At 38.5% G+C, this 27,681-nt stretch overlaps 1 protein-coding gene across 1 annotated transcript in view; it reads left to right on the top strand.

Moving 5' to 3' along the window:
* CNTNAP2 (contactin associated protein 2) overlaps positions 1-27,681 on the top strand; it is a 1,011,284-nt gene that overhangs the window by 323,633 nt on the left and 659,970 nt on the right. Inside the window, exon 3 of the mRNA XM_030508582.1 lies at positions 9,829-10,022. Within this exon, the coding sequence (XP_030364442.1) occupies positions 9,829-10,022 (194 nt within the window). The remainder of the gene's footprint in view (positions 1-9,828; positions 10,023-27,681) is intronic.

Raw genomic sequence — 27,681 nt, 5'->3', positions numbered from 1 at the left:
AGCGAGCGGTGTTGAGGTTCTGTAGCAGTCCAGGAGCTGAGCCCAAGTGGGTGTTGGAGACAGCAGCAGCAGGCGGCAAAGGTTGACTGTTGGCAATTATCAAGAGAGCTGGACTTCAGAAGTGCTGTACTTAACAGCAGGAGCTAGGCCAGGTCAGTTTTGTACTTGCTGGGCTGAGGGTCTTTCAGGGCATGTAACAGCCAGAGAGAGTACAGCAGGAGCGGGGCGCTTCAAGGCACGAGTCAAGGGAGGAACATTTCTTGCAGGAGAGACAGACCTGGAGATTTGGAGTTAAAAAACATAGAAAACAGATAATAAGGATAATGAAATAATCAAGTATTTCTTGTTTGTTAACACTGAGCATTTCAGGGCAGTGTTGTTTGCACATCACTGCGACACTGGTATACACTGAAGCACAATGACGAAAACAATATTCACTACAGGATCACGCAGAGCAAGTCTCTGCAAGACACAAAGCTCATTTTTTATTTTTTATCACTAAAGACTTGTCACAGAACAAGATATCTGATACTGAATTGTGGCATTTAATCATCTTTCATGTACAGTCATTTGAGGGCAAATATTCTAATTGAGATGGGCAAGAATATCACCATTTAACCTACAGAAATTCAGCTTTGCCTTCCATCACTGCGTGAACTGCACTAGTGGGAAGAGGACGATTTAGGTGACTAAAGTGTTTACGTGTCTCATTGCTATTGAAATGGTATCGATCAGGTGCAAGAATACCTTAATTCCCTTTTCTCTGTCATCTCTACTAAGGAGGGATCACAACAAGGAAGTGTCATAATGAGCTTGTATCTGGATTTCAAAGTGCTGTAAATGCTATTCAATCACAGTCAGTAAAACTTTGCTATTCCTGATCTAACATCATTAAAATCTTGGATACGAATCTGTTAATTGGGGCTCAGTTGCTCAGCAGAGGCACTGCAGAGGCAGTGCCTGCTACCCATTAGCTATACACTTGCTAGTTCTTGCCAGGGATATGACCTGACTTGTTAGGAAAACCCCAGTGCTGCAATGCATAAACATGCAATGAAAGATTTGTGTCCTGGTACCTGAAAAGGGGGTGTGAGGAAAGGGAGATGTCTATACTCTCTTCCTTGTCTTTTGTATGCCACTGTGGTTAGTTTGTATGCAAGGGGTTTGTATGCCAGGGTGCGGTGATCCATTGCCTTGCCTCAACTTTCTGTCTAGAAAACAAGAAAACACCTCATGGAGAAGAAGCTGCCTGATGCCTTGAATACAGATTATGCACACAGAATATTGAAATCTCGTCCAAGTTTTGTTTAAGATTCCATTAGGATGCAGTTGTGAATGAGCTGCTTTTTGCATATGTAATTAGAAAGCAGAACAGATGGGAAAGGCATAGTTTAAAGTGATGTGTTCATTAAAATAACCAAAGCGGCAAAGCGTGTGTTCCCCAACAGCGAATTCAGGATATGAGACTCCTCAGGCTTATGACTTTTTCCCCATTTTCAGTTTGACAACTGTGAATGGCAATGATGGGATCTCTTTTGTATCATTTTTATTGTTAGGTATCACCACCGTTCCTTAGGGCAGATTGGTCGTTTTATTCCCTCATATGTGGTTTGTGCTCAGTTAAGATATGCTAGGAAGCCGTGGGTATTAAGAAGCAGACACTACATCAAGGGATTTACTTTAATTGCATTTACTGTAAGAAAGATCTGTTGGGATTTAAAAAATAATATAGTGGTTTTAATGTTCTTTTAAAAAAGATCTGTGTGGACTGTATCCTGATAACTACTGTTATCCCTTGGGTTATTTCTACTTAACTTTCAGGGTTTTAAATTAAAATGAAATAATTTTAAGAAATATAATTAGGGTTTCCCCCCCTTGTCTGTTTCGTAGTAGAGGGCAAGGCTTCTATAATTAGTCATAACACTGTCCAAAGAAATATATGCTGAAGTGAATAAGGGCTAATCCCCTACTTCCCTCCCCATCCCTCAAAAAAAACCCCAAACAAAAGAAAAGAAGTATTATATAGCTAAAGAAATGAAAAGTATACTTTATCCAAGAGTTTCAGCCACCAAGGGAATACACTAACAAGTGACAGTAGAAATCAGTAGAAACATTCTTAGTAACTAGGAATGGACACTGAATAGGCTGGTGTGCTACTTCAGCCTTTCAGAAGTGAAGATTAATGCTGATACTGACCTCTCTGTAGACTTACAGCTTTCAGCTGCTGTGATGGAAGGCTAATTTGGGGAATGAATATTGGATCTTTCCCATCTCCTGCTACCCCTGCAAAATGAATTTTGTCAGATGTGTTTTATAGGGCTTAGAGCTTCAAGGCTTACTCGAGCCCAATTCTTGTTGCGCCTCTGGAAAACTGCTGTTGAAACTCACGGGGAGTTAAGCCAAAGGTTAGGTCTGATTTGCCAGTTTTTAGTAAATATGGTCTTTTCTGGGATAAATTCTAATAAGGAATTCTGGAGAAGAAATCTAGTTGTTTTCATTTCTGTCATTTTTTTTGTGACATTTGCCGCCTTAAAAAATAAATATAGGTAATTTTAAATAGAGGGGATAACTATAATCATGCTGCTGTTTTCTCAGTATTCACTGCCTTTTAAATATCAACCTTTGTTTGTGGTGAAGCAGAATGTTCATTATTTGCCCAACATCAGTGTTACTCATGGCCTTGTCTGCAATTCCATCACTGTGGTATGTGCTGGAAAGAAGAGCTCTTCAAACACGTGAAAGGAAATTCCTGCCCTGAAGATAGGGACTGGATTACAAATCCAAATTTAGCTAGAACAGCAGAGAACGTAGGAAATACAACAACAGATGCTGTTTATGATAAGGAAATTAAAAATGTTTATTTGTGCCAATATCAAGAGAATATTGTTTTAATTAGAAATGGAGCCCTATATGAGGACTGGAGTCTCTTTGTTAGAGGGATGTACATAAAACAGAGTAAACGCGATTCTTGCTCAAAGCAGCTTGAACTGCAAAGTGCTTAATCATCCCAGATTTCTGTATGTGCAGAATTTTTCTCAGTGTGACTAAACCCACTCAGTGCTGTGACATTATTTGCTCTGTGTAAAGTTAAATGCTTTACTGTCTGTATACAGACAGTCTTTATCTGCAGTGATAAACTGCACAAATAGAGGAAGACAAACCAAACGTGGAAACTGCCATGCTTGTCCTTCTTAAGCATCATGGTGACTAACAGTGCAGGTAGATTTATGCGGTTTAGAAGTTTGGGTCTTTTATATTGTTTTCTAGGGTACTATAGAAAATGGCTGCCCATATTTTCTCTGAAGTGCAGAGAATGAATGATCTCGGCATTTCAAAGTTTTCCTTTTTGTCTTGATTTATCTTTTATGTAGTGGAATGACAAGCAACATCTTGGAAAATAGCAAGGTATCAAACAGTATTGATTTCATGCTATTGGAGTGACCTAGAAACTGTTTTCTCATTGAAGGATTGGGTTGTTTTTCCCAGACAAATAAGCAGATTCAGAGTCTTACAATGTTTCAGCTTATTATTACATAATTATTAAAAGAGGCTTATTTTTTGTTTCCTTGCTGAAAGGCTATAGAAATGTTTTATGACTTGATAAAGTAATCCCTTGAATTATAACTACCACAAATCCTAAATCTTCTATCTATAGCTTTTCATAGTTTGTTTTCTAATTAAATTTCTGACTAAGGATCCCCTCCTTCTTTCATTCACATCATTGAAACAGAATACTAGACTTACTGCGGTACTGGTATTTTTTATTTTGTGATTTGAAGTAGGGAATGATGAACAAGTTCATCTAACCAGGAATGGATTCTTCTAGTGCAAATTAATCTTTCCAGTTCTAGTCGTGAGTGAATATTAAAGTGCAGAACATCAAAAAGAAAGAAGATTTCTAACTGAATTGGAACTGATGCTTTCAAAATTCGTCAGTGTGTCCCTCCTTATAGATCTGAAAGCTCAGTAGCCCGTGAGAGTTCAGATAGAAATCTAAAATCTGTAAGCCTACCCCAGCTTTGCCACTTATTGATAATTTGTCACGGGAATGATAAGAAAGTAAGGCTAACTCATCACGTAGGTCTTGTGCAGTAAACTGGAGCTAGCTCATTCAACTTCAAATAGGGAGCTGAAATGTATAATTAATTGAAAGGAAGAAATTGTACATGAACTTTTGCAAAAGTAGGCTCATGTTGACTTGAATTCTTTATATTCAGAGAAAATATATTAAGTGCTGTCTTTTAGGTGTGTCTTTTAGAGAGAGGCTGTTTTTCATATTCCTTTCAGTCTCAGGGAATTTAACCTTTGAAATAAAATGCAATAAAGATGTGAGGGGCATTGGGGGTTTCTTAGTTAAAAAAAAGAAATATTTGAAGTTCAGCTTTCATAAGGATGCTAATGCTGTTTGTTAGCAATAGTCTTTATTTGGTGAAAAAGCATTAAAAGATTCAACTTCCACAAGTTCTTAGCATTCTGAATATAGTTTTGTGTCTTTTACACCACCGTGTGTGTCTTTCAGTAGTAGATTCATTACTTGTTGGTCGGTCTGCAGTAGAAGCAGTTCAAATTACTTTCTGTAGCTTGTTTTGAAAGTAAAGCTTTATGAAACCTTTCCTTGCTGCCTTTTACCACAGGAATGTTATGGCTGACTTTGCTGATTAAGACTTTTAGGCTTTTTTGCAGAGGGAACTTTCTTGGATGCGCAAAGATATGTGGGCCACATGCTCAGTGATGACTTTACTGTTGCTGAACTTGCAGTCCTCTGCTATGTGCTGTCAAAGGTTCACATACAGTGGTTCTTGTGCAAATTGAAATTAGTTGTCCTGTTTGTGGTAGAGTGCTATACAGTAAAAACAAAAGTAGTCAGTGACTCTCTTGGTTACCGTCACTGTGATGTTTGTGACAGTAAACAGGAGAATCACTGAGTCAATTACCTGCTGAGTGGATGAATATGCTTAATCACATCAAATTCTGAAGTAGCATAAAAGTAAGAAGCAGATATGGTCTGAAATTATGTTTATTGCACCTTAACTGGCAAAGAACTGCATAAATGCTCCTTACCTCTTAAAGTAAACTGTATTATTTGTGTATGTTTAATATCTTTTAAATGCTGAAGAGTGCATAGAGGAAATTTGGAGAGGGACTTTTGACAAGGGCCTGTAGGAACAGGACAAGGGGGAATGGCTTTAACCTGACAGAGGGGAGATTGAGATGAGCTCTTAGGCAGAAATTCTTCCCTGTGAGGGTGCTGAGGCGCTGGCACAGGGTGCCCAGAGAAGCTGTGGCTGCCCCATCCCTGGCAGTGTTCAAGGCCAGGTTGGACACAGGGGCTTGGAGCAACCTGCTCTAGTGGAAGGTGTCCCTGCCCATGGCAGGGGGTTGGAGCTGGATGAGCTTTAAGGTCCCTTCCAACCCTGAAACCACTGTATGATTCTATGATTTCATAGGATGTTGCAGCATTTGGCATTAAAAGGCAGTATATGAAATGAAACAGTGTGATATAAAAAAAAAAGTATCCAATGCCTTTTTTTCTGCCATAATAAAAAGTGCAAATAATGTGTATAATAAAACTCACAATATAGCTTGTAACCATTAAAAATAAAGTTTACACCAAGGTGAGAGGAATAATACTGTGAATAGCATGTATTCAACAAATTTAATACACATTGCAATTTCAGTATGAAGTAATGCTCACTGGAAATTACTAATGTGCTGTCATTTTGCTCATTCCTTAAAGATAATTCATTATTCCGTCATCATATATTGGCCGTAAAAGTAAGCGTATTTTGAATATAATGCCGTATTATGGAAATCAGGTTTCGTTTCCAAATTCACACTTCCTTTAAAAAGGCAAAATGTGTTAAGTATTTTGTAACTCCTCTGTTCCTAGTCCAACATCAAACCAATTTCTTCAGTGAAGAAGCTGGTTTTTATTCAGCAAAATATTTAGTGATATGCTGAGCTATGAGCGTGTGCACATTTCTGGAGATGAGGGTTTTGTACCTGCTTAGAGTGAATGGAGACACAAATGTACTTCACTTCCTCTGATGAATCTGGGGCCTTTGTGAGGACCTCACAGCTGGGAAATTTTTGTATAATCCAGCTTCTTCCTAACTTAATTTGATCATGCACCTGAGAAAAGAGGGACTTGACTCTATAGAGGTTACACGCATCACAAACAAAATGGAGAAAGTAATTGGCTCTCCCAGATTACAACTTGATGAGTCAAAGTGGAAGAGGGAACTTTGAATTGATCCTCACAGGCTGCTTCTGGTGAATGGCTGATGCCTGCTCAGCTACAGACTGCTCACCATTCCTTTCCCATACTGGTCTGCGTAGCACCACATTTAGCTACAATCCAACGTGTTTCTCCTTTCTCCTTTTGACTGTTTATTCATTTACTTGCTTGGAAAAGCTGGAAGGCAAACGTGAAACTAAGAGAATTAGGTCAAGAAGCGAACAGGTAATACTGTTTGCTGCTGTCTGCAATATTGACTGAAAGTCTTGTCTCTTGCTCATTGGCAATGGCTATATGGCAGGCTGTCTTACAGTACTTGTGTGTTCATCTCATTGCCTAGGTATGACTGTTGCATTTCTAACTTCTGGCAGGTACGATGTGAAGAATGTTTTTTGCCTCTTCTTACATCAAAAAAAAAAGGGGGGGGAGAGGGAATGAATGTTAGCACACAATTTTTCAAAACTTTTTAATGGATTTGATGTGAACACTTTCTGAAACCTGCCTGCAGTTTACTGTACATGAATGTATTTATCAAAGAAGGCCAAAATCTCATCACAGTAGTATGAATGTATATCATGTTCTAGTTAAAAGTATTTTCTTTTAATTCCATGTAACACAATCTGTTTCAGTGCAGTTCTTCTGCATAAACCCCACAATGTCTGCTTTAGTCTTCTTACAGCTGTAGTATGTAATCTTTTTTTAACAATTGCATTGCTGAAGGACGTTTTATTGATGGATTTATCAGCTCTGTCTTGCATAATAATTTTGGAATGCTCACGTTTGAACCTTCCTTACTCCTGGAGCCACCCAAGGGTCCTTTTACAAAGTTGGCTTCTGCACAGGGGCAGCTTCTTAGCCTTTGTGTGCCATCAGTCTCAGATATGCCAATTGGACGGGGGTGGTAGGACAGGGAGAGAAAGCAGTGTCCTTGTTATTGTGGCAGGCGTGTAGAGCTCACTGTTCCAATCTCCTTCCATAGCAGTCGTGAAGAAGTTCTATTCTTATGTGGCCAGTTACCATTCTATTCATGAATAGAACCAGTTTGATTTTGGGAGTGTGTGGGAATACTTTTCCCTTTAAGTGTTTTTATTAAGGCTGATTTGGTTTGTTTTAATAGGATATAACTATTCCCTACCCCTAAAGTATCTGTTGCTATTGCTAATTACCTGTAGTGCAGGGAGAAAGCATCTGTTGTAAATCTTTAAATTTTTAAACGAATTAGATGTCATTGGCAGAGTGTTACGCTAATTATTACAATGAAAGGTGATCACTTACCACATCAAATGATCCCGTTGATATCAGAGCATTAAAATGTCCTGTGACCTGCAAATGTTAACACCTGTAGCAGCTGAATTAGCTTTAGAGTTGTCTAAGACTGAGGCAATGCTGCCGCCTAATGATGGGAGTATATAAGATGCAGTATAGCAAGGAGTTTTTTGCTTGGCAGGCAGGCTGGGTTTGTGACTTCATTTGAAGTCCATAAGTGAAATTAAAACAAAATTGGCCCATAGACTAGACTGTGTGATGTCGTGGCGTGCCAGGAAATTTATGTGGTTCAAACTTAAACGCAAAAAAACCCCTATAATTAAGTCTGTAAAGTTTGTTTTCTGCATCATAATGTCTGCTCTGAATATAAAGAGAATGCTCCAGGTTTTCTCTATATTGATAGGTATTTTTTTTTGTTTCATGTATTTCCTAATACTGATTTTGCTCATTCCTTAAAGATAATTCATTATTCTGTCATCGTATATTGGCCATAAAAGTAAGTGTATTTTGAATATAATGCCGTATTATGGAAATAAGGTTTGCTTTCCAAATTCACTATTCCTTTAAAAAGGCAAAATGTGTTAAATATTTTGTCAGTAACTCTTCTGTTCCCAGTCCAACATCAAACCAATTTCTTCATTTCAGTGAAGAAGCTGGGGTTTATTCAGCAAAATATTTATTGACATGCTGAGCTGTGAGCGTGTGCACATTTCTGGAGGTGTGAGGGTTTTGTACCTGCTTAGAGTGAATAGAGACAGAAATGTATTTCACTTCCTCTGATGAATGTGGGGCCTTTATGACCATCTCACAGCTGGGAATTTTTTGTATAATCCCACTTCTTCATAACTTATTTAGAGCATGCACCTGAGAAAAAGAGGGACTTCAGTTAACCCTTGAGTCTATAGAGGGTTAAACGTATCACAGACAAAATGGAGAAAGTAATCGTGCCCCGTGCCCCCCTTCCCCCCCCAGTTGCACAGCTTGATGAGTCAAAGGGGAAGATCATGAGGGGAGACGAGGGGTGGCTGTGAGGGGAGTTCGTGAGGGGGCGGTCGAGAGGGGTGCTTATGAGGGGCAGGTGTGAGGGACAGTCATGAGGGGATTTCATGAGGGGCAGGTGTGAGGGGAGCTCATGAGGCAAGAGGAGGGATGGCCATGAGGGGTGAGGGGAGATCATGGGAGGAGAGCAGGGGCGGCCATGGGCTGTGAAGAGTGGCCATGATGGGAGATCTTGAGGGGAGATGAGGGGCGGCTGTGTGGGGTAGGGGTGGCAGCTGTACAGATTAGACCACTATGGGGGGTAGATGAGGGGTGACTGTGAGTGGAGATCATGAGGTGAGATGATGAGGGGAGGTCAGTTTGCCCTTGGTGACATGGTTTAATGGTGGGCTTGGCAGTCCTGGGGTAGTGGTTGGACTCAGTTATCTTAGAGGTTTTTTCCAACCTAGCTGGTTCTATGATTTTATATCATTATGATATCTATCTTACAATATTTATGCTATATTCTCTGCTATATCCAACTATAATTTTCCACCTTTTTTGGGGGGGGGGAGGGGAAGAATAAGGAATTGCATTAATGTCTTTTATCTATGCATCATTGGCCTTCTTTATTTAGAACAGTTCAATGTAGTCTGTGGCTGAGAAGAATATTGTTAATAGTATTACTGTCAAGTTAATTCATAGACCCGTAAAGAGCAATAACACTTCTGTGAGGCATCTGCCAATGTAATCTGTGACAGCTTGTACACCCAGCAGATCAAAGCTGGATCCAGCCCTGCACTACCTGCTGCTTTTTCAGTTCTACTGGTAGATTTGTTGGTTTGAGCACTATCGTGAGACATACAAAAGCATAGAGCTTGCTCTTATTTCCTCCTGGTTTATCTATATCATCTCTTTAACAGGAAATATTATTGAAAAGGCATACGAAATTCAAAGATGGTTATTGATTTGTGCCAGTTTACTCTAACGAAGGATTTCATGGCAAATTGGTCAACCCTTGGAATAATTTTAACTTAGCAATAACTAGTACACTGTAATTAAGGCCTTATAAAGGTACTGATTCGTTAGCTGGCAGCCCATTAAGTCATTATAATTATGTCATAAAATTATAAAGGCAACAGAGTTAGTGCCTTTAAAGCCTGTGCTAAAGATGCACCTTAAAAAAAAAAAAAAGTGTGCTTGTGTTTCTCTTGTATGTTTTCAAGTGGTTTGGGTATTACACTGCTCTCAGCTGGGCTGCCTTCCAGCAATCAGCATCTTCACAATGTGTTCACTTAAAAGCCAGTGTTTGAGGTCTAAATCTCCCTTCTGTTTCAACCCATCAGGTGCAGGAGGTTGGTCTCCATCAGACAGTGATCATTACCAATGGCTGCAGGTGGATTTTGGGAACAGGAAGCAGATCAGTGCTGTTGCAACTCAAGGCAGGTACAGCAGTTCTGACTGGGTCACTCAGTATCGGATGCTCTATAGTGATACAGGAAGAAACTGGAAACCATACCACCAAGATGGAAATATCTGGGTAAGTGAAATGGAAGCGTATGTTGTAACAATGTTGATTGACTTTTTTACGAACTCCATGCCTCTTACAACTCTTCAGTGTTGGTTTTGTGAGTACAGAACAGTGCTTAGCTTAAACCAACGGTTGAAGTGAAACTTTTGTCAGGAGGTCTCTCCCCAGATTAGCAAAGCCTGTTTGGGTTGATGACAGTTGTCGAAACGTGCAGATAGTTTTTTGTTGTTGGTATTCCTCAATGAGTGTCATATGGCTTTCCTTTTCCTGTCTTATTAATTTCATAGTGTAAATGTGAGACAGAGAAGTAGTTATAAAAATCCTCCTCTTAAGTGCAACATTTTGGAAGGTCGTCTGTTCTTTGTGCATAGACGAGTTGGGGAGCAGGTTTATCATGTATATATTGCTTTCCATATAGATGCCACAGGGATGTGCTGGTTTTGGCTGTGGTAGAGTTAAATTTTCTTCACAGTAGCTAATATAGGGCTGTGTTTTGGATTTGTGCTGAAAACAGTGTTGATAACACGGGGATGTTTTTCATTATTGCTGAGCAGTGCTTACACAGTCAAGGTCTTTTCTGCTTCTCAACCCACCAGTGAGTGGGCTGGGGGTGCACAAGGAGTTGGGGGGGGACACAGCCAGGACAGCTGACCCCAACACTATATGGCATCATGCTCAGTATAAGGCTGAGGAAAGAAGGAGGACTGGGGAGTGTTTGGAATAATGGTGTTTTGTCTTCCCAAGTAACTGTTACGTGTGACAGAGCCCTGCTCTCCTAGAGATGGCTGAACACCTGCCTGCGCATGGGAAGTGGTGAATGAATTTCTTGTTTTGTTTTGCCTGAGTGAGCAGCTTTTGCTTTACCTTTAAACTGTCTTTATCTTGACCCATGAGTTTTCTCACTTTTACTCTTTGGATTCTCCCACCCCACCATGGGGAGAGTGAGTGAGTGTCTGTGTGGGGCTGAGCTTCTAGCTGGGGTTAAACCATGACAAGGGATATTTATGCTATAATAACTTTAGGATAAAACATATAATTTGAGGGGTTTTTTACATTTTATTCGTGGATATCTGATAATTTAATTCTTACTGAAAACAGTAGCCTTCCATTTTGCTGACAAAAAAAGGATACTATTACTTAAATACCTATCCTCATAGCAGTTCTTTCAGATGGTTATTCTTTTTCAAAAGTAAACTTTGAAAACAGTAGAATGCTATAATTCTTTCTGAAACCAAATCAAATTGGTTAGCTATTAGGCATCATCAGGAAAAATCTTGTCAAAAGAGACAACGTTGCGCTATTCTAGGTTCACACTTTTGCCAGGTGCTTCTTTTATTAAGATCTGTTGTTAAAAATTAATATCAAATATAGAGCATAAGGTGAATGGTTTTATCTGTACAAGAGAAACTTGCTTAAGATGTGGAGTACATTGAGGCAGTCATTTTTTATTACAGAATTGATTTATTGAAAAAGCCTCCTCCATGTGCCAAATAGGATTCTGAAAGAGGGAGAAGTTAATGCCGGGGGGACAGACAGGAGTGAAGAGAAAAACATTGGTGCTGCTTTAGATTCCTTTGGACTTGGTGGTATGAATGTTGTTCATAGGGAGACGGGGTGGGGTGGTGGGGTGGCTTGTGCTTAAGCTTGGTAAATATTACAAGTTTCTCTTTTAAGACCCCTTATGTGTATAAAGATACTTAGAGTTTTTGAATTATCTTAGATGTAGAAAAGCTTCAAGAACTATTATTGAAATAATGAATAATTTGTCTCAGGATGGGAGAGGGCTATGCAGCTGGCTGAGAGAAAAATACAGATAGCAGGACAGTTAGGCTGAGGAAAAATGTGTTCTTAATACTTGGAAGGGGAAAATCTTTTGGCAACGTGTGATTTGGTTAAGTTACAGCTGTGACCGTTTGTTTCCAAAGTGGCCCATCTGTCTGAGGGCTTTGTAGAAAACCTTTATTCTTGTATCATTTCTCAATACAGAAATATTGAAAGCTTCTTCATGGAAGAACATTTCGTTGTGCTCTTTATTAGCAATTACATGTTTGGTGAATTCAGGTTGAATGCTGTTACTCTGTTGTTGACCATCGATACCGCTTGGAGAAAACGTGTGATGAGTTACACAGAAGTCTGCTACTTCTATGTGGAATGCTAAATCTTTGGGATATACTTAGCAAGCTGGTTGCTGAAGTACTGCTGTTGTTCATGTCCTGCAATTTTTTTTATCCATACTAGAAAAGCAGTTTAAAAAACCTACCCTATTCCAGCTTTCTTTTAAGAATAAAGCTACTAGCAAAAAGGCTAGGGTTCTTGGCTCCTGGCTTGCCTGAACCAGCATTGTTCCTGTTGTTTAATGGTACTTGGCAGTCCTGGGGTAATGGTTGGACTTGATCCTAAAGGTCTTTTCCAGCCTAGTTGATTCTGTGATTCTATGTCTCAGCCTTTGTTTAATCTTGAAAACATTGTGTTTATTAGCTATTAATAAGTCTTAAACTTACTAAGTTCCCAAGGCAGGGGAGGTACCTGAGCATGGGAAAATACACTTGTACCTTTGTAGTAGTAGGAGGAGACAGATTTCCCTGATGGGGACATGGGGTGGTGCAGAATTTCCCATCTTAGGGTCACTTTGTACCAGACATTAAAAGCAGCAGAAGCTGTGAGGGTCAGGTCAGACAACATGAGCCAAGTATCTATCCTGCACTGTCAATTTAAAGTCATAAAGTCATGTTCTTCATGACTGAAATGGCTGATGATCTGAAGAATCTCAGATGATTCTGGTGCCCTTAGAAAGCCTTTTGGGGAGTATTTAGTCTTTCCGTTTGGAGTTATACCTTTTGGAAGTTTTATCTGCAAGAGAAATGTGCTATGTAGCTTTTGGTTAATGTGCCTCTTCTGTCATACGCATGCCTGACTGTCATTGTTTCCTGACAATAGTAAATTTAAAATTAAAGGAGAAAGCAAAGAAAAAGAAGAAAATAGAAGTGCAGAGTTCAATGGTATTTAATACTAAAGCAGTTAGGGTATCAAATGATACAGCCAGAGGACAAGATATGAGAAACAGAAGGAAATAAAAATAAAGCTTGCTAGATGAGATGGAGAGAGCATAAAGGAGAAATAATTTCCAACAAAGATCTAGTTAGGAACAAACCGTGATAAACTGCATAAAATGCTGAAGTGACCCCTTTCTGTATGCATTAGTCGGGGAGGAAAAGAAGTTCTATAATTATCTCCTAAGTAGGAGAGGAATCAAAAGGCTCTCAGGAAGTCTGTGATGGGGAAAGTGCTTTCAAGGTGAATACAGAGCAAGCTTCCCAGTTCTGTGAAATAGATTTTCAGACCCCACCTCTCCCGGGCTTTTGGATATTTTCAATTTCCATGAATTTTAATAAGATGAGTGAATGTGGCCTCTTTCCATAAAATGCCTAGCAACTAGGGAATTTTGATCACCTCTCCTACCTTCACTTTTGTAGTCTGAGATTCTAATTTTAATAGGTCATGAGGTTCCCCTTCGGACATCAATCCACTGGGGTGTTTCATGTACACAGTATATCTTTGTTTTAGTATAGATGCTCATTTTGGTTTCTGCATCACCACCATCTATCTGTATGCCTAATGAATACATACCAGCCATGATTCTACATATAATACTGCTTCTGTTTCCTAACTCGGATATAGATGATGCAAATGCCTCACTAAGCATAATGCACATAAGCCTTATAGGTATAATAAGAAAATGCTGACATCTTATTAAAGCATTGAGACTCAAATTACAAAACCATAGTGGCAGAGCCTGAGCACCTCTAATATTCAAGCCTTCCCTAAAGGACAGTGGAAGATCCGTGGTACAATTGAAGAGGCATTACAAGGTATCATCTTCTACAATTTGATTACTTTAGTAGAACTTGTGATCAGCTCTCATCCATCTCATTGTCTCATATCTTGGGGATATCAAAGTCAGGCTGATGAAGGAGAAAGTGTTACTGTAATTGAGTTTCAGAAAACCCAAACAACCAAACTGATGGCAAAGGTGGAGTGCAGACCCTTTCCCATACCCTCCAAATTACATTCTGTAGTTGACTCTTATCTTCAGACTCAGTGAACCTCAGTGGAGTTGCAAAGATGTAAATAAAAGCAGATTTTGCATTTTTATAGAAAATTTAGCCCTGGACCAAGTGGTTGCTGTTTCAGTTGAAAGCAATTATGTTTTCTAGTTTCGTTGTTTTTCCATTTTAATGAAACTAAAATGTATTATGCATAATATCTGCTTTCGTAATATTTTTATTACTGAAAAGATAATAAGGTATTACATAGCTTTCACTGTGAAGAATTATTTTTGGAAAGGAATTTAATTGATTTACCTACTGGCTTTAAACACTTTCTTTTAATACTGCTCATTCTGTTCCTTTTTGGTTTATGCGAAATAATCAGAAATCCAGCAAGTTAACTGTAAAATGAACTTTGCATTTCTCTGGGCACTGAGGAGCAACTTGCTGTTTGAGAAATGCAGTCTCTTCATTTACATGGTTCCCCTTGGTATTGAAGGAAGAAAGTTAGTACAGCACAGTGGATTTAGCTTGCATAGGAAAATGAGCTCTCAGCATTTCGAAGTATTTTGACATAGTATTGAGCCAAAATTCATTTTGAAAGCAAGCACAAGTGAGTTGGATGATTAACTTTTGCAAGCTGTGTGAGATTTCAGATGTTTAATACTCTTGGGTGCCTTTGGAAATACCAACCATCAGACAGACCTGAAGTAACATTTAATGTCTGGGTAGATACAAGGCAATCATCTGCAGCTCTACCTAGCTGAAATTCTGTGGGAGCCATCTGCTCAGCGTTTCTGTTCGTCCTGACATGCTAATTCTGGTTAGGTTATTCAGGGAAAAATCTGCAAACCTTATCACATTCCCTGTTCCTTCCACCTGCTCTACAGAGCATCATTTATAGCTAACCAAGGACTCACTGCGTACATCTTAGACTACAATGATTTGTGCATACAAGCTGCACGAATAAATTGTGGCATACACCCTCTCTGTTAGGACATACAAGAATTACTGACTTTGTAAAAACTGTCACTGCTTTTTCCCTGAGAGCCAACTTATTTCCATAACTCTAAGCTAAACAACATTAATGAAGGATGCTATGAAACAGTTCTTGAGTTTGATACTTACTGCTGCTCTCCTTTTTTGTGGTTTCTTTGTAAGATCTTGAGTGGAAACATATGCCATAGGAAAGTTTGCTACCTTTATGTGCTTATGGGCCTGGATTTTTTGTCTTTATTAGGAAAAAAAAAAAGTAATTCTATTGAATTAAATTATCTTACTAAACCAATTAGTTTGTATGTCATTATACTGACCTGCAGTGATGGGAGCATTTTAGAAATACCAAATGCAATTAGAGTGATCTGTAACCTGCCACTGACTGTTATTGGCTGCTACTTAGAATATCAGATACTGTGCAGACCTATTTAAACATGGGGAAAGTGGTTTGATATCTTAGTCAGTGCAAAAGTTTTGACTAGTGTTTGTAGGAAGGCCCTGAAGTCTTCAGGGAATGTTGTGAATTTATCGTTTTCTATTTAAGGATTCCCTGACCTATCCTGTCTGGAAGGATTTTTATGCTTGGTATCTTGCTGTCTCCATAGCAATGCCTGCAAGGTGACCAGTGTCATTTTTAGTGGCTCTTAATTCTCCAGGTGTTTCATTACTAGAAACACCTTTTTGAATTTTAAACATTCCTTCCATTTGGAGAAAAAAAACCAAAAACTTATTTTTCTCCTGGAATCTCCTGTGTGCCTTTTCTTAAGTTCATTATGCCTCAGCTTTCCTGGGTGTTATGTCTCTGAGTCTGTCTCCCATGCCTTTATCTTCTAAAGACAGCTCCACTCAGTTACAACAGCCAGTATCATCTTTATGGGTGTATCGAGTGAATGAGGTGCTGTAACTCCCACCAAAGTCAATATGTCTCAGCACTTAGTACGCATTGCTAAACAATCCATTGAGGACCCATGACTGAAAGGGTGTGGATACAGGAAAATACTTTTGCTGTAGTGAAACTAAACTCTCTTACAGACCTTATGTAACAGTCTCGGCTATTATGCAGCAAAAATATATAATAAAGTGTTGATAGGACACCTTTGAAAAGTCAGGTAGTTGCTGAGAAGGAGTTTTTAGAAACCCTGAAGAACAGAACTGTACAGATAAACATCAGTGCTATCGTGATGAAGCCTGCTTCCTAATCTCTCTGTGGAATCTGTTAAGAGAAATTGTATAAAATTTTAATGCATTTAGAGAAACAGACTTAGGGTTATCTGAAATACCATGGCAAAGTATACCTATGCCAAACACTGTCACTGCTATAGCCTATTTGTATTAAAATGGCAAAAGATCTGATGGCCTTTTAAATGTTGGAATACTAAGAATAACACCAAACTGTGATAAACAGTAAAGCTACTTTTAAATCCTGACTTTTCTGAAGGGAAAAAAAAAAAACCAACCCCAAAATAGATGCTTAAGGACCCTAATAATGTATTTCACATATGAAGCTATGGCCTGATTATAAGACCATCTGAACATTTTGGTTAGAATCCTTGAAATCACATATTTTGTGCAAGAAGACCTTTTATGTTATTTGTAGAAGAAACATGGGTTCATGAGTTTGCTTATGATTTTAAATAACATTTTTTAAGGGGGAGATACACTGACATTTTGGAAATGGATTTGATCAGATGGAAAGTTAGGATTTTTTTCACAGTAAGCTACTCATCCTGTTTATGATAGCAGGAGTCTGTAATTATATTAGGCTATCTCCAGAGACACAAGCAGAACTATTTTCATCTATCACAGGGTATAGATAGACAAAATTCTTCCTGCTGTGGTGGTAGACAGTGTCTGAGCGTTTGCTTGATTCTGTACAGGCTATTAAATAAAAACCAAATTAGGATAACATATTAGAGGTTTGCACTGTAGTCTGCTAGGACATTTCCATTCTCAAGATTTTCTAATCTCTTGTTCTTAGCCTGAGGACTACTTGTCTGTGTATGCTAAGCCATCCAGTTTTAAGCCACAGATATCTAAAGGCAAACACCTAAAATCCATGTTTTAGCTCTCAATGGCTTGGTTTTCAAATACCTTAGTGTCATCATCCTGCAATGAATGCAATGCCCAAGTCCTGAAGCAAACCCGCAAGAGTGCACTGTGTACTTGATCAGCTCAGCAATGGAAGCGGTTGTAGTCGTGGCTGAATGGCAGCACGTCTGGGCTGACACATCATTCTAAGGCACTGGCTTTGTAGCTCATGCATAGCACTGAGCAAGACCCGCACTGGCTGGGCTTGCATAACAGGAATGCTTCCCGTTCTTGGTTAGTAGGTGTAGAGCTGAGTGCATCAGTAGGTTCTTAAAGCTCCTAGTTATGTAGGGTGTCCTCAATCCCTTTCTAGAAAGCCTCAACGCTTCCGCAGGTGGTTGAACCAGAGCTGAATTGTCAAAGTTTTTGAATTGTTAGAGGTTCTATAGATGCACATTTGAATGTCCAGATCAAGATCCTGCTGCATGTGACTGAATAAAATGGACTCTAGCAATTTATTTGCTGCTCGTCAGTCCTCTTGTTTGGCTACCATGTATGAATAGATCAAGTAATTTATGTAACTCTTACTACAGCAGAAGTGCAGCATATGACCAAAAATCTGCTTTACGGCACTCCTGATCTTTTATTGCTGATAGATATTGGTATTTATATTTCATCATATATTGAATAAAAAGTAGATGTAGCATAGCATAGCTAATGTTTCATTTGGTAGAAGTATGGTTAGAAATAGATATTCTAGTGATCTCCACAGATTGTAAAAAATAATATAATCATGATATAGATATCTGATATGCCTTAAGTTAAATTAGAAACCATGGAGTTTCAAATCATGAATCTTGTCCATTTACTTAGTCATCAGTTGACATTATCTTAAAATACTCTTGCAGTATATTTGATACACATACTACACTTCTGTGCATAGCTGTCTGTAGTACTGTTGAAAAGCTGATCTGCCAAGGGCTTCCTTAGTTCCTTCCTGTTTTCTTCCCATGAAACTCTAGAACAGGTTGCCTGGAGAGGTTGTGAGGGAGCTGAACCACATGACCTGCAGATGTTCCTTTCAGCCTGTGATTCTCAGTGGTGGCTGAGATTTGCCCAAACTACTAACTGTTGAAATGAAGAGGCAGAACATCTCTTAATACATTCTGTGCTTCTCCCCTCTTTGACACATGCGGCTGTCATTTGTCTTAAGTCTGTAGCTGGCTTCATTTTCTGTAGCAGAGATGCATTATAGAATATTTCCAATTGTTAGGAAACTTCAGCTGTTCTGACTTCAAGTAAAAACACATTGATAGCACCAGTAACCTAAATGCAGTTCAACGTGTTCCTCTTAATAGTGCGTTTGCAAAATGATTTAAGTTCTGATTTAGTAAATGCTCTCATGCTTAACTTCACATGTTGAAATTAAAATACTAAGAAAGACTAAGTGGTTAAAATTGAGTATACATGGTCAGGGAGCGCATCCAAGTGTGTTCATACAATTCTTGGAAAAAAGGAGCAATGGTCTTATTGAAATTCTTTGGGAAGTATGGTACTACAGGTAATAAAAGCACTACTTAAATGCTAGGTAGGTGTAAAGCAGAAAGTGTTCTCTGTTTTAATTTGCTTGGCACTAGTAGAAGAGAAACTGAACGAAGTTGTGCATCAGTCTTGGTGCTTATTTGATGGATTTTTAAAAAAAGGCTTGGGTTTTCCTTTGTTAATGAACAAAAAGATACTTGTATCAGGAGAGCTCTTAGCGATGCAGGTGTGCATTGCAAATGTTAGAATCCTCACACTGGGAGGTGGTCATACACAGCATTATATGTTTCTTTAGAAACGTGCTTTTGCATAGTCTAAAGATTTGTGTTTGGCAGAATAAATGGGTTTGTGGTAGTATGAGAAAGATGTGGTTGTGGTAATGAATCGAAGGCATTTCACTGTATTACTTCTGTTGCCTGTGAGGTCGGCTATGCAGAAAGCACAGCTTGTAAAAGGTTATTTCCCATTTGCCTCTTGGCTCATTAGCTGTTACTTCCCAGTGAAGACAAGCATAATTACCTAGGAGCAGGTAATGGTCGAATCCACAAACATTTGCTTCCATGTATATTTTTGGTCTTGAGCACCTGTGGAATTGTACTTTTAGCCTCTGGTTCTCCCTGGAGATCGGTACTTGTTAACTGGGGAGACTGAGCTTTGCACAGAAATTAGTGAGATAATGCACTGCGGGAGGCTGACAATTTAAGACCAAGTGCCTGACTTCAATATCGACACAGATACTCAAGTAAGATTATGCAGAAGTATTTACTTGCACACATGTGATCTGAAGGCCCCTTAACACCGGAAAGTGAACTCTTTCCTTCATGAAAAACACTTTACATTATTTTTACTGGAATTTAAAAATAAATGTAAAAATAAATAAAAATAAACCAAATCCCAACCAATAACTACCAAACCAAACCCACATGATTTAGCAGTGTGTAAACTCTGATCAGCTTCAGAGCAGAAATACATTTTAAGGGGAAATTTGACAATGCTGCTGCTGCACTACATGTCTGTGGCTGTATAGATAACTTCAACCTGAGGGTTCTTAATCTGACACCTTGCACGAGCAGTAAATTCACATTAAAAATATGAAAAAGTTAGACTCAGGCCAGGAAAATTCCTTTGTGCTGTTTCTTAAATTTTCCTCTTGCCTGGGATTCAATTTATTCATTTATTAATATTCTCAGACCCCTTAAGATAGAGAATAGTATTCTAGTGTTATATTCAATAGTATTGCTATTGAAAATACATCGAAATAGATCCTATTCTGAAAGGTATGTAAGGAATCCCATGACTTTTAGCTGGAATTCTTGTTGGGTTCAGTAGAAAGCCTGAGTAAGTTAAATATGTGCTTAACACTTTCCTGACAAGTTTTGCTTTTGCATCATCATACCATCTGTGCTCTGTGGTGTTTTACAAAGTGCTTTTTTTTTTTAATAACGGATTTTGCTATAAATAGTTGCTGGCTTTAGGTATGATACCATTTTTCACTACCTTTTATAGTGTGTGTGCTTATGCACACAGATTGAGTTACTCTTTACTAAAAACTGTTTTAGTAATGTGAATAATACTAGAAAAGACATAAGTTTCTGAATTGCAGTACATCAGTGAGACACAAACCTGTTTAAGTGAGGCATTACTGTGGATTAATAGTGCTCTAACTCTGATTTCTTGTAGAAAAAGAGGAAAACTTGCTTTAATTTGTTTCCAGTCTCTCAAATGTGTCTATCCCATTGTTTTATGTATTATTTTATTTTTATGTATTATTTTATTTTATATACATTTAACGACAGTGTCATAAACTTATAAAGCTGTAATAGGATTTGCATTTGGGGAGTTGCAGGCAAAATTGGTTCATAGTGATCTTTAAAACCTGATGTGGAACCATTCCTCACATTTGTCTGCAGCACAAAATACCATGACAGAAGAGTAACTCTTATCTTAGCCATAGTACAAACTAGTTTGAGACGGCTTGGTGATACCCTTACTAACGGTGATCAGTTGACAATGATAATTCTTCTTTTTAAATATTAATCATAGAATCATAGAATAGTAAGGTTTGGAAAGGACCTTAAGATCATCTAGTTCCAACCCCCCTGCCATGGGCAGGGATGCCTCGCACTAAACCATGTTGCCCAAGGCTCTGTCCAACCTGGCCCTGAACACCGCCAGGGATGGAGCATCCCCAGCGTCCCTGGGCAACTCATTCTAGTGCTTCATCACCCTCACTGTAAAGAACTTCTTCCTTATATCTAATCTAAACTTCCTCTGTTTAAGTTTGAAGCCATTACCCCTTGTCCTACCACTACAGTCCCTAAGGAAGAGTCCCTCTCCAGCATCCTTTTAGGCCCCCTTCAGATACTGGAAGGCTGCTCTGAGGTCACCACGCAGCCTTCTCTTCTCCAGGCTGAACAGCCCCAACTCTCTCAGCCTGTCTTCATATGGGAGGTGCTCCAGCCCTCTTATCATCCTCGTGGCCCTCCCCTGGACTTGCTCCAACAGCTCCGTGTCCTTTTTATGTTGAGGACACCAGAACTGTACACAGTACTCCAAGTGAGGTCTCATGAGAAAGCACAAAAGTAATTCACTGTGCTGAATGCTGAGTTATGTTACATGCTGGTTTTAATTAGCATGTTTTCCAGTGTGCTTAGCCAAAGTTGAAGTGCTGCTTGGTGAGCATGTGTCTGTGCATTCATCCTAATGACACTACCCACAGGAAGAAGTTCTTCCTGTTCGAAAGAATAGTTGCACTGCCAAAATGTTAGCAAGTAGAAGTGTCAAAAATCATTGTTTTTCAAACTGGTTTTCGTAGTATTTTCAGATTTCCTAAGACAAAGTCAGAATAAGTTTTCTGTAAAACAAACTTATTCAGGTCCATTCTCTGAAAATGCTAGAAGCAAGCTTACACAATGAATTACCATAATCCTGAAGGTTGTTTATTTTCATGCTTAGGTCATAAACTAAGTAGATTATAGGCAGAAGTAACTTTACTCTTTTAATTTTACTTATTTCTTTTTTAATACTTCAAGAAAGAATGACACACGGATTTATGGCCAAATCCAGACACTTTCTTGTACTGGCTGATTTGCAGGGCAAAGTCCTTTGAAACTTAAAGATGTTGAGAGTGACTGGGAGGTGATATAGAGGGAAAAAATTCTTTTCAGCTCATCGCTTATTTGGCCTTTGTTATTTCATTATTTTGAAATACTAATGAGAGTGAGATTAGTTTCTGAAGTGTGATTTCCTTCCCTACGCTTTGTTATAGTATTTAGACAGTGAGTTATGAAAAAGTTGATGCAAGCTGAGGATAGGTTCGGTCTTTTCTTAAAACTTTTCAGTTTTATTGGTCCATACCACAGATTTACTGGAAACTGAGTACAGTTTTGTACACATAGTTTTCCTGTTCCTATCAAGCCAGCCTCCTTAATTAATCATAGATTTTACCAAAGTGCCAGAGAGACAGAAGAAAGGGAGGAGAGGAGAAGGAGAGCACTGTCAGACAAACATACTCAAGATATGCCTCTTTAAAGCAGCATTTTCAAAACCATAAAGAGTTCATATTCATAAATCGGGCAACTCCCAGTGCTCGAAAGAAATAAGGCAAAGCTGCTGACATGCACTGTCATTAACATTCCATAGAGAAAATGAGTTCAAATGCAATTGGGAATGACTGTATCACAGACTTAAGGCTTTTGAGACTTGAAGATTATGATTATATTACACTCGGATTTCTTTGTAGATGTAAAAAGGATGGGACAGAGGTTCTGCAGCAGAGATAAGGGACTAGGTTAATATTTAGTTAGTAATTAAATAGTAAAAGCAGATGTGAAATGCTGTGTAGGGGGGAAAAAAGACCACGTCAACGTTGTACTATGTTAGACAGCCAGACCATGAGAATTTTGCAGATATGAAATGGCTAAACCTTTACTGTGTCCACTGTTTTTTAAAAGATCAAATGCAATAGTGTAAGGCGAGAGGAGGGAGGGGAAACCATGTCAACCTCAAGTATTTAATCAGTGGAAAAAAGCCAGGAAAGAGATGATTGCTGGTACATGAGAGCAGATGCTAATCATAGACCTCAAGCTGAACTCAGTAAGAGGTTTGTGGCGTGACCAGGCTGTCTGTGTCAGATTAAAAGAAAAACAACAACAAAAGTTTAGCTGAGAATAAAATAGATCAGTGACAAGAGTTTGGTTTTGACTGTCTCGTTAGGCAACCTATTGATTAGATCTTTTCCCAGTATTTCCTTCAAGTGTGTGACTAGTGGAGTGCTTTTATTATTACTTTTGTTGTGTTAGCATGAAGTTACTGCCAGATACATTAGTTCAAACAGCTTTCAGAATCCTTATTCTATGATTACTTTCAAAATTAGGTTGAGAGGAAACAAATACTGCTGCTTCCACTTACGAAGAGCCAAAGATTGCTTTTTGTTTCTCTGAGAGGAATGGGTCAGAATAAACTGGTGGTAGCTCCACTCTAGAGATGCTTTGTCACTTCAAGATAAACCTCCTTTGAACAGCAAGTGCACCAAGAGCTCTGTAATAATGACTTTCTCCAGACATGGTGTGGTGATAAAACAAAGTCTGTCACTTTTCTAGCTAGATTTGCAATATGAAGGTGTTTTTTGTTTGTTTTAGGAATTCTTGAAGATATAAAAACTAATTCATGGCTTCCTAGCTCCTGCACACATAACATTTTTCCCATCTCTGCACTGCCCGATACCTGTGAGGAATATCTTGGCAGTGTAGAGAGATGAATACATAACCTGCTGATTCATAGCATCTTTATTTAATGGTTTAAAACTGGAAAATTAACATTTCTGTTATAAATCCTTTGGCATATTATGCATTGGAGTAGAAGAACTTTTATATAAAGGTGCAGACATCCCCACCCTCATTCTCCCATTAGTAAAATAGAGCTCTAAAAGTGGCAAAATCCAACATTACTGTGATTTTAAAGTATTTAAGCAAATACTGTTGTCACAGTTTACTTTGAAGGCTAAATGCTTGACTCTTTGAAATCAGATTTTAAAACACTGATTTCTGAATAAGGGATATAGTCATTAATACTGTAGTTAGAGCACACAATTTCTATTTATTTGAGGATTGCAAATTGTATAAAATGGACTTACTCAAAAACTACTTATCATGTATGTGTTGTACAACTATAGTGATGTAAAAAAGCTGTAGAGATGAGTAAGCTACAGGAACATCAAATTTCTGTCAGTAACTCATAAAAACATGCAGTGGCATTCAAAGCAACTTGTTAAAGTCGATTAACCTACAGATGGAGGTAATACAAAACTGTTCTTTCCGCATCTTGTATTGTGACTTTAAAGTACAGCACTGTAGGAACATCATCATAAATAGTAGAATCACAGAATGGTTTGGGTTGGAAAGGACCTTGAAGGTCATCTAGTTCCAACCCCCTCATACAAAGCAACGTCAGAAATCATAAGCAGTTTTGTTCTAGTGTTTTGGTGTTCCTGGGCTGAATACAAGGGAACATTTCTACAGGTTTTTTGGGGTTCTTTCCCCCCCCCCCCCTTCTTTTCTGCTTTCTTCCAGCATTAAACTGTAATAAGATACTTTTAAGCAGATAAGTTGAAATTTTCAGTTTCGTGGGGACATTTACTTGAATATTCATATTTCAGAAAACTGCTGGCACTCAGTTGCTCTGAAGTGTGGTTGTACAGACTAAGATAAGAACCACTAGCTGTTAGTTGCTTTAAAGCATGGTTGTACAGACCAAGATAAGCAACATCTAATCAGAATGAGCCTTAAGCCTTGAAGCACTTAAAGGGTGAAGCAGGAATATGGTAATAAATGGTCCTATGTGATATTTGGAAGGGTCTCTTTTCTTGCTGTAAATTTTATTGTAAAGTATGGGAGGGGGGTTTGCAAATAATGGCATTAATATGCTGAACCTTGTGCATTATGGAATATGGTTCAACATGAAAAACTTTTGATCTGTTAAAAAACCTGTGCCTGTGGCAAAGGTGCAGAGAAAGTAAGTATCATGGATATGGATTACTAAGTCTTCTTAAAAGAACTAGACTTGTAGGATCAGTGGCAGAGTCAAGGACATGTAATGGAGATTTCAGTTCTCTGAACTATGTTAATATTCGATGTGGGTAGACAATGTGTAATGTCAGTGGTACTAAGGAAAGTTTCCTGGTGCTAACTAGCATTGTCTCTTTACTCATTGTTGAAAGCTGAAGCTCAGAGTTACGTCTTTTCGTCCGAACCAAAAATAAAACTATTATAAATATTCTAGCACATTTTAGAAATACGTATATAGGGGTTACAGTTGTCTGATGTAGTGTTTGTAAAGATGGATGTTCTGGGTATTTGTTGTACTAATCCTGCAAAACTTTTCCATATTCAAATGATAATATCTTGGAAGTTTGATGTGCAGGAAATGGTGGTTAGTTCTGTATGTCACTTTGAAAAAGAATGTCTCCGTATTAAGCTCTCTTTGTAAGCTATGGAAGAATTTAGTCATGAGCTCTGAGATCTGAAGTTTGAGATAAATGCAAATAAGAATATTTGAATGCAAATATGAACCCCAGCTCTATATTAGAAATCAGCTTTACATGTAGAAACAGGGAATGGTTCTCCAGAGTGACACTTATCTTCCTTACTCGTGACATTATCCTTCCTGCAATTTCTTGCATTGCTCACTATGCATCTGTTGGCTCATTCAAGAACTTAGTCTGGGGGTTAACGCTCAGCAAGCCGTTAAGTGACTCGTGTGTAATAAATGGATTGCGGAAAGAATAATAGTGTGGTGTTAACTACAGGTTATACAGAAGTGTCTAATCCAGGAAGTAAGTTACAAGGGCAGTGCAACTTTGAGAAGGTTTTCATGCATGATCTGGCAATCTTTATATCCTTTTCATTTAGTTAGAAGCACGAGTTCTTGTGAGAGTGAGACTCAAAGATTCATCGTTTGTTTCTCCCACTCTCTCTGCTCTTCATATCAATCTCTGCTGCTTTCACCTTTCATTGTATGTTACTGCCTCCCTCTTTCCCTTGTCTGTGTCTAGCAATCACAGTCAGTTTTTGCTTGTTCCACAGTGAGCAGGCTATATTAGAGCTGCCTTAGCTTCTATGTTAATGTATTCACAGAACTTTTGGGGTAACAGCTGTCTTTTTTTTTCCCCTCGTATTAGGCCACCTCTGATCTTCTATCATATCCCCTTGTCATCCAACCTCTGATCAAATTCCAGCAGCACCTACGCATCTGTTCAAAACAGTAAACCTGCTCCCCAGCTCATTCATTTTAGCTGAAACATTAAAGCAGAAAGAAGATTCGGTCAATGGCCAGTCTTGATGTCCTAAGGGTTTGAAAAGTCATAAGTATCCCAAAGCTGATTAAGTGAGTTGTTAACTGAGCATATAAACCTGCCTTAGATGACTTTTTTTTTTTCCTCTCTAATGACAAATCCCATGTCTGCCTTCCGTATCTTAGTGACTGGCCCACCTTGTCTCATGTAGTCACTGCAATTAGTGTCATTGTCGTACCTGTGAACCATCATTCTTGGATTATGTGCTACTGTATTTTTAAATACACTAATAATTTACATATACTCGTCACTTAGAATGCTGAACAGCAAAGGCTGTTAGTTTCAGAGGAGGTTAACCTGCAAAGAATGTAACCTGTGTGCTACTGTATCACCATATACTTTTCATAATGATCCTGCTCTGATGATCTTACATTAGACCTAGTTCGTTTGCTGAGAACAAAATGACTTGTAAAGCCACAAACTAATTCGCTGGAAAGAGAAACAGCACCGATAACTGAAGCTGTAGGAAGGTGATCTGGGAGTAGAAGGGACCAGTTCACAAAACTAAATGCTTAATGAAGGCAGTTTAGCTAAAAATGGAACAACCATTAATGCATTGAAATGCAAGTCTTAAGGAAAACAAAACCAAGCAAGTACAAGGATAACAAAATCATCATATTAAGAGTTAGATTTCATGTTTTACCACTGATAATGAAATTGAGCATTTCACAGATCCTCTTGTTTTACTGTTGTCTCTCTGAAGTTATCTGGTTGATGGAGTCACCATTTGAAAACAATCTGTACTGTGCAGAATGCCACTATTGCTATCAAGTGTGTCTGCCTGGGCTGCTAAATTTAAGTCCTTCTCTGTTAAATTAGACACAGCATAACTACTAAGCACTTGGCAAAATAGCCTGTATCTGTAGTCTGTTTCCTGCTCTCACTCCAAGCACTAGTCTTCCATGTCTCATCTTTACCAGCAGTTTAGGAGCTACTAGTGTAAAAGCTTCACTCTGTGCTTTCTAAAACTAGGTTGTGGAAATGCTGCTGCTTAGTCATCTTAATCTGAGAAAGCTGCAGTGTTTGGGAGTTGTTTGGCAGGGTTATCTTGATGTCCTTTAGATAGACCTTTTATGTAATAAATGAACTAAGATATCACTGCTAGAATACATCAAGCAGTCCTACTCAGAAATCCCATTTTGCCAGCATAATAATTGGCCTGAAAAATTACTTCTAGAGATTTACACTGTAATCTTCATAAAATGAGCCTTTACTGAAACTATGGGAGGGAGCAGGGAGGACAGTGAGATTTCCTGCATGTATGATGCTCTGTATATAGCTATTATTATTGGCATTAAATCAATATTAATATTAAGTCAAACTTGTCAGTAGACTGCAATTAAATAGATAAATCTGCTGTAGGTTTAGAAATGGTACCTTATAGGATGCTTGTGGTGTTATACTAACAGACAGGAGAAAACAGAGAAGACCTGCAGAAAGGAAACAGGGTATTGCAGAAAATAAATACATTTTTGAATAAAGAAATGTTACACATCTGCTTGCACACTTAAAAATCTTAGTTGTTTTTGAGGTGTTCCTTTAAAGCCTTGAGCTGTTCTGATGAAATCCCTGTTTGGAACTCCCAGTTTTAGAGTTCACTGTCCTCTTACTGGAAAATTAATTTCAAATGTTGGTTATATTAATCTTTAAAACATCTCTTTGAAATGAAAATATTGTATGTCACTTAAAGTGATTTTTGTAATGA

This window comes from Strigops habroptila, chromosome 1 (assembly GCF_004027225.2).
Source record: "Strigops habroptila isolate Jane chromosome 1, bStrHab1.2.pri, whole genome shotgun sequence".
Taxonomy (NCBI): domain Eukaryota; kingdom Metazoa; phylum Chordata; class Aves; order Psittaciformes; family Psittacidae; genus Strigops; species Strigops habroptila.
Note: the sequence above shows the minus strand (reverse complement) of the source record. Positions and strands in the feature narration are given on the sequence as shown.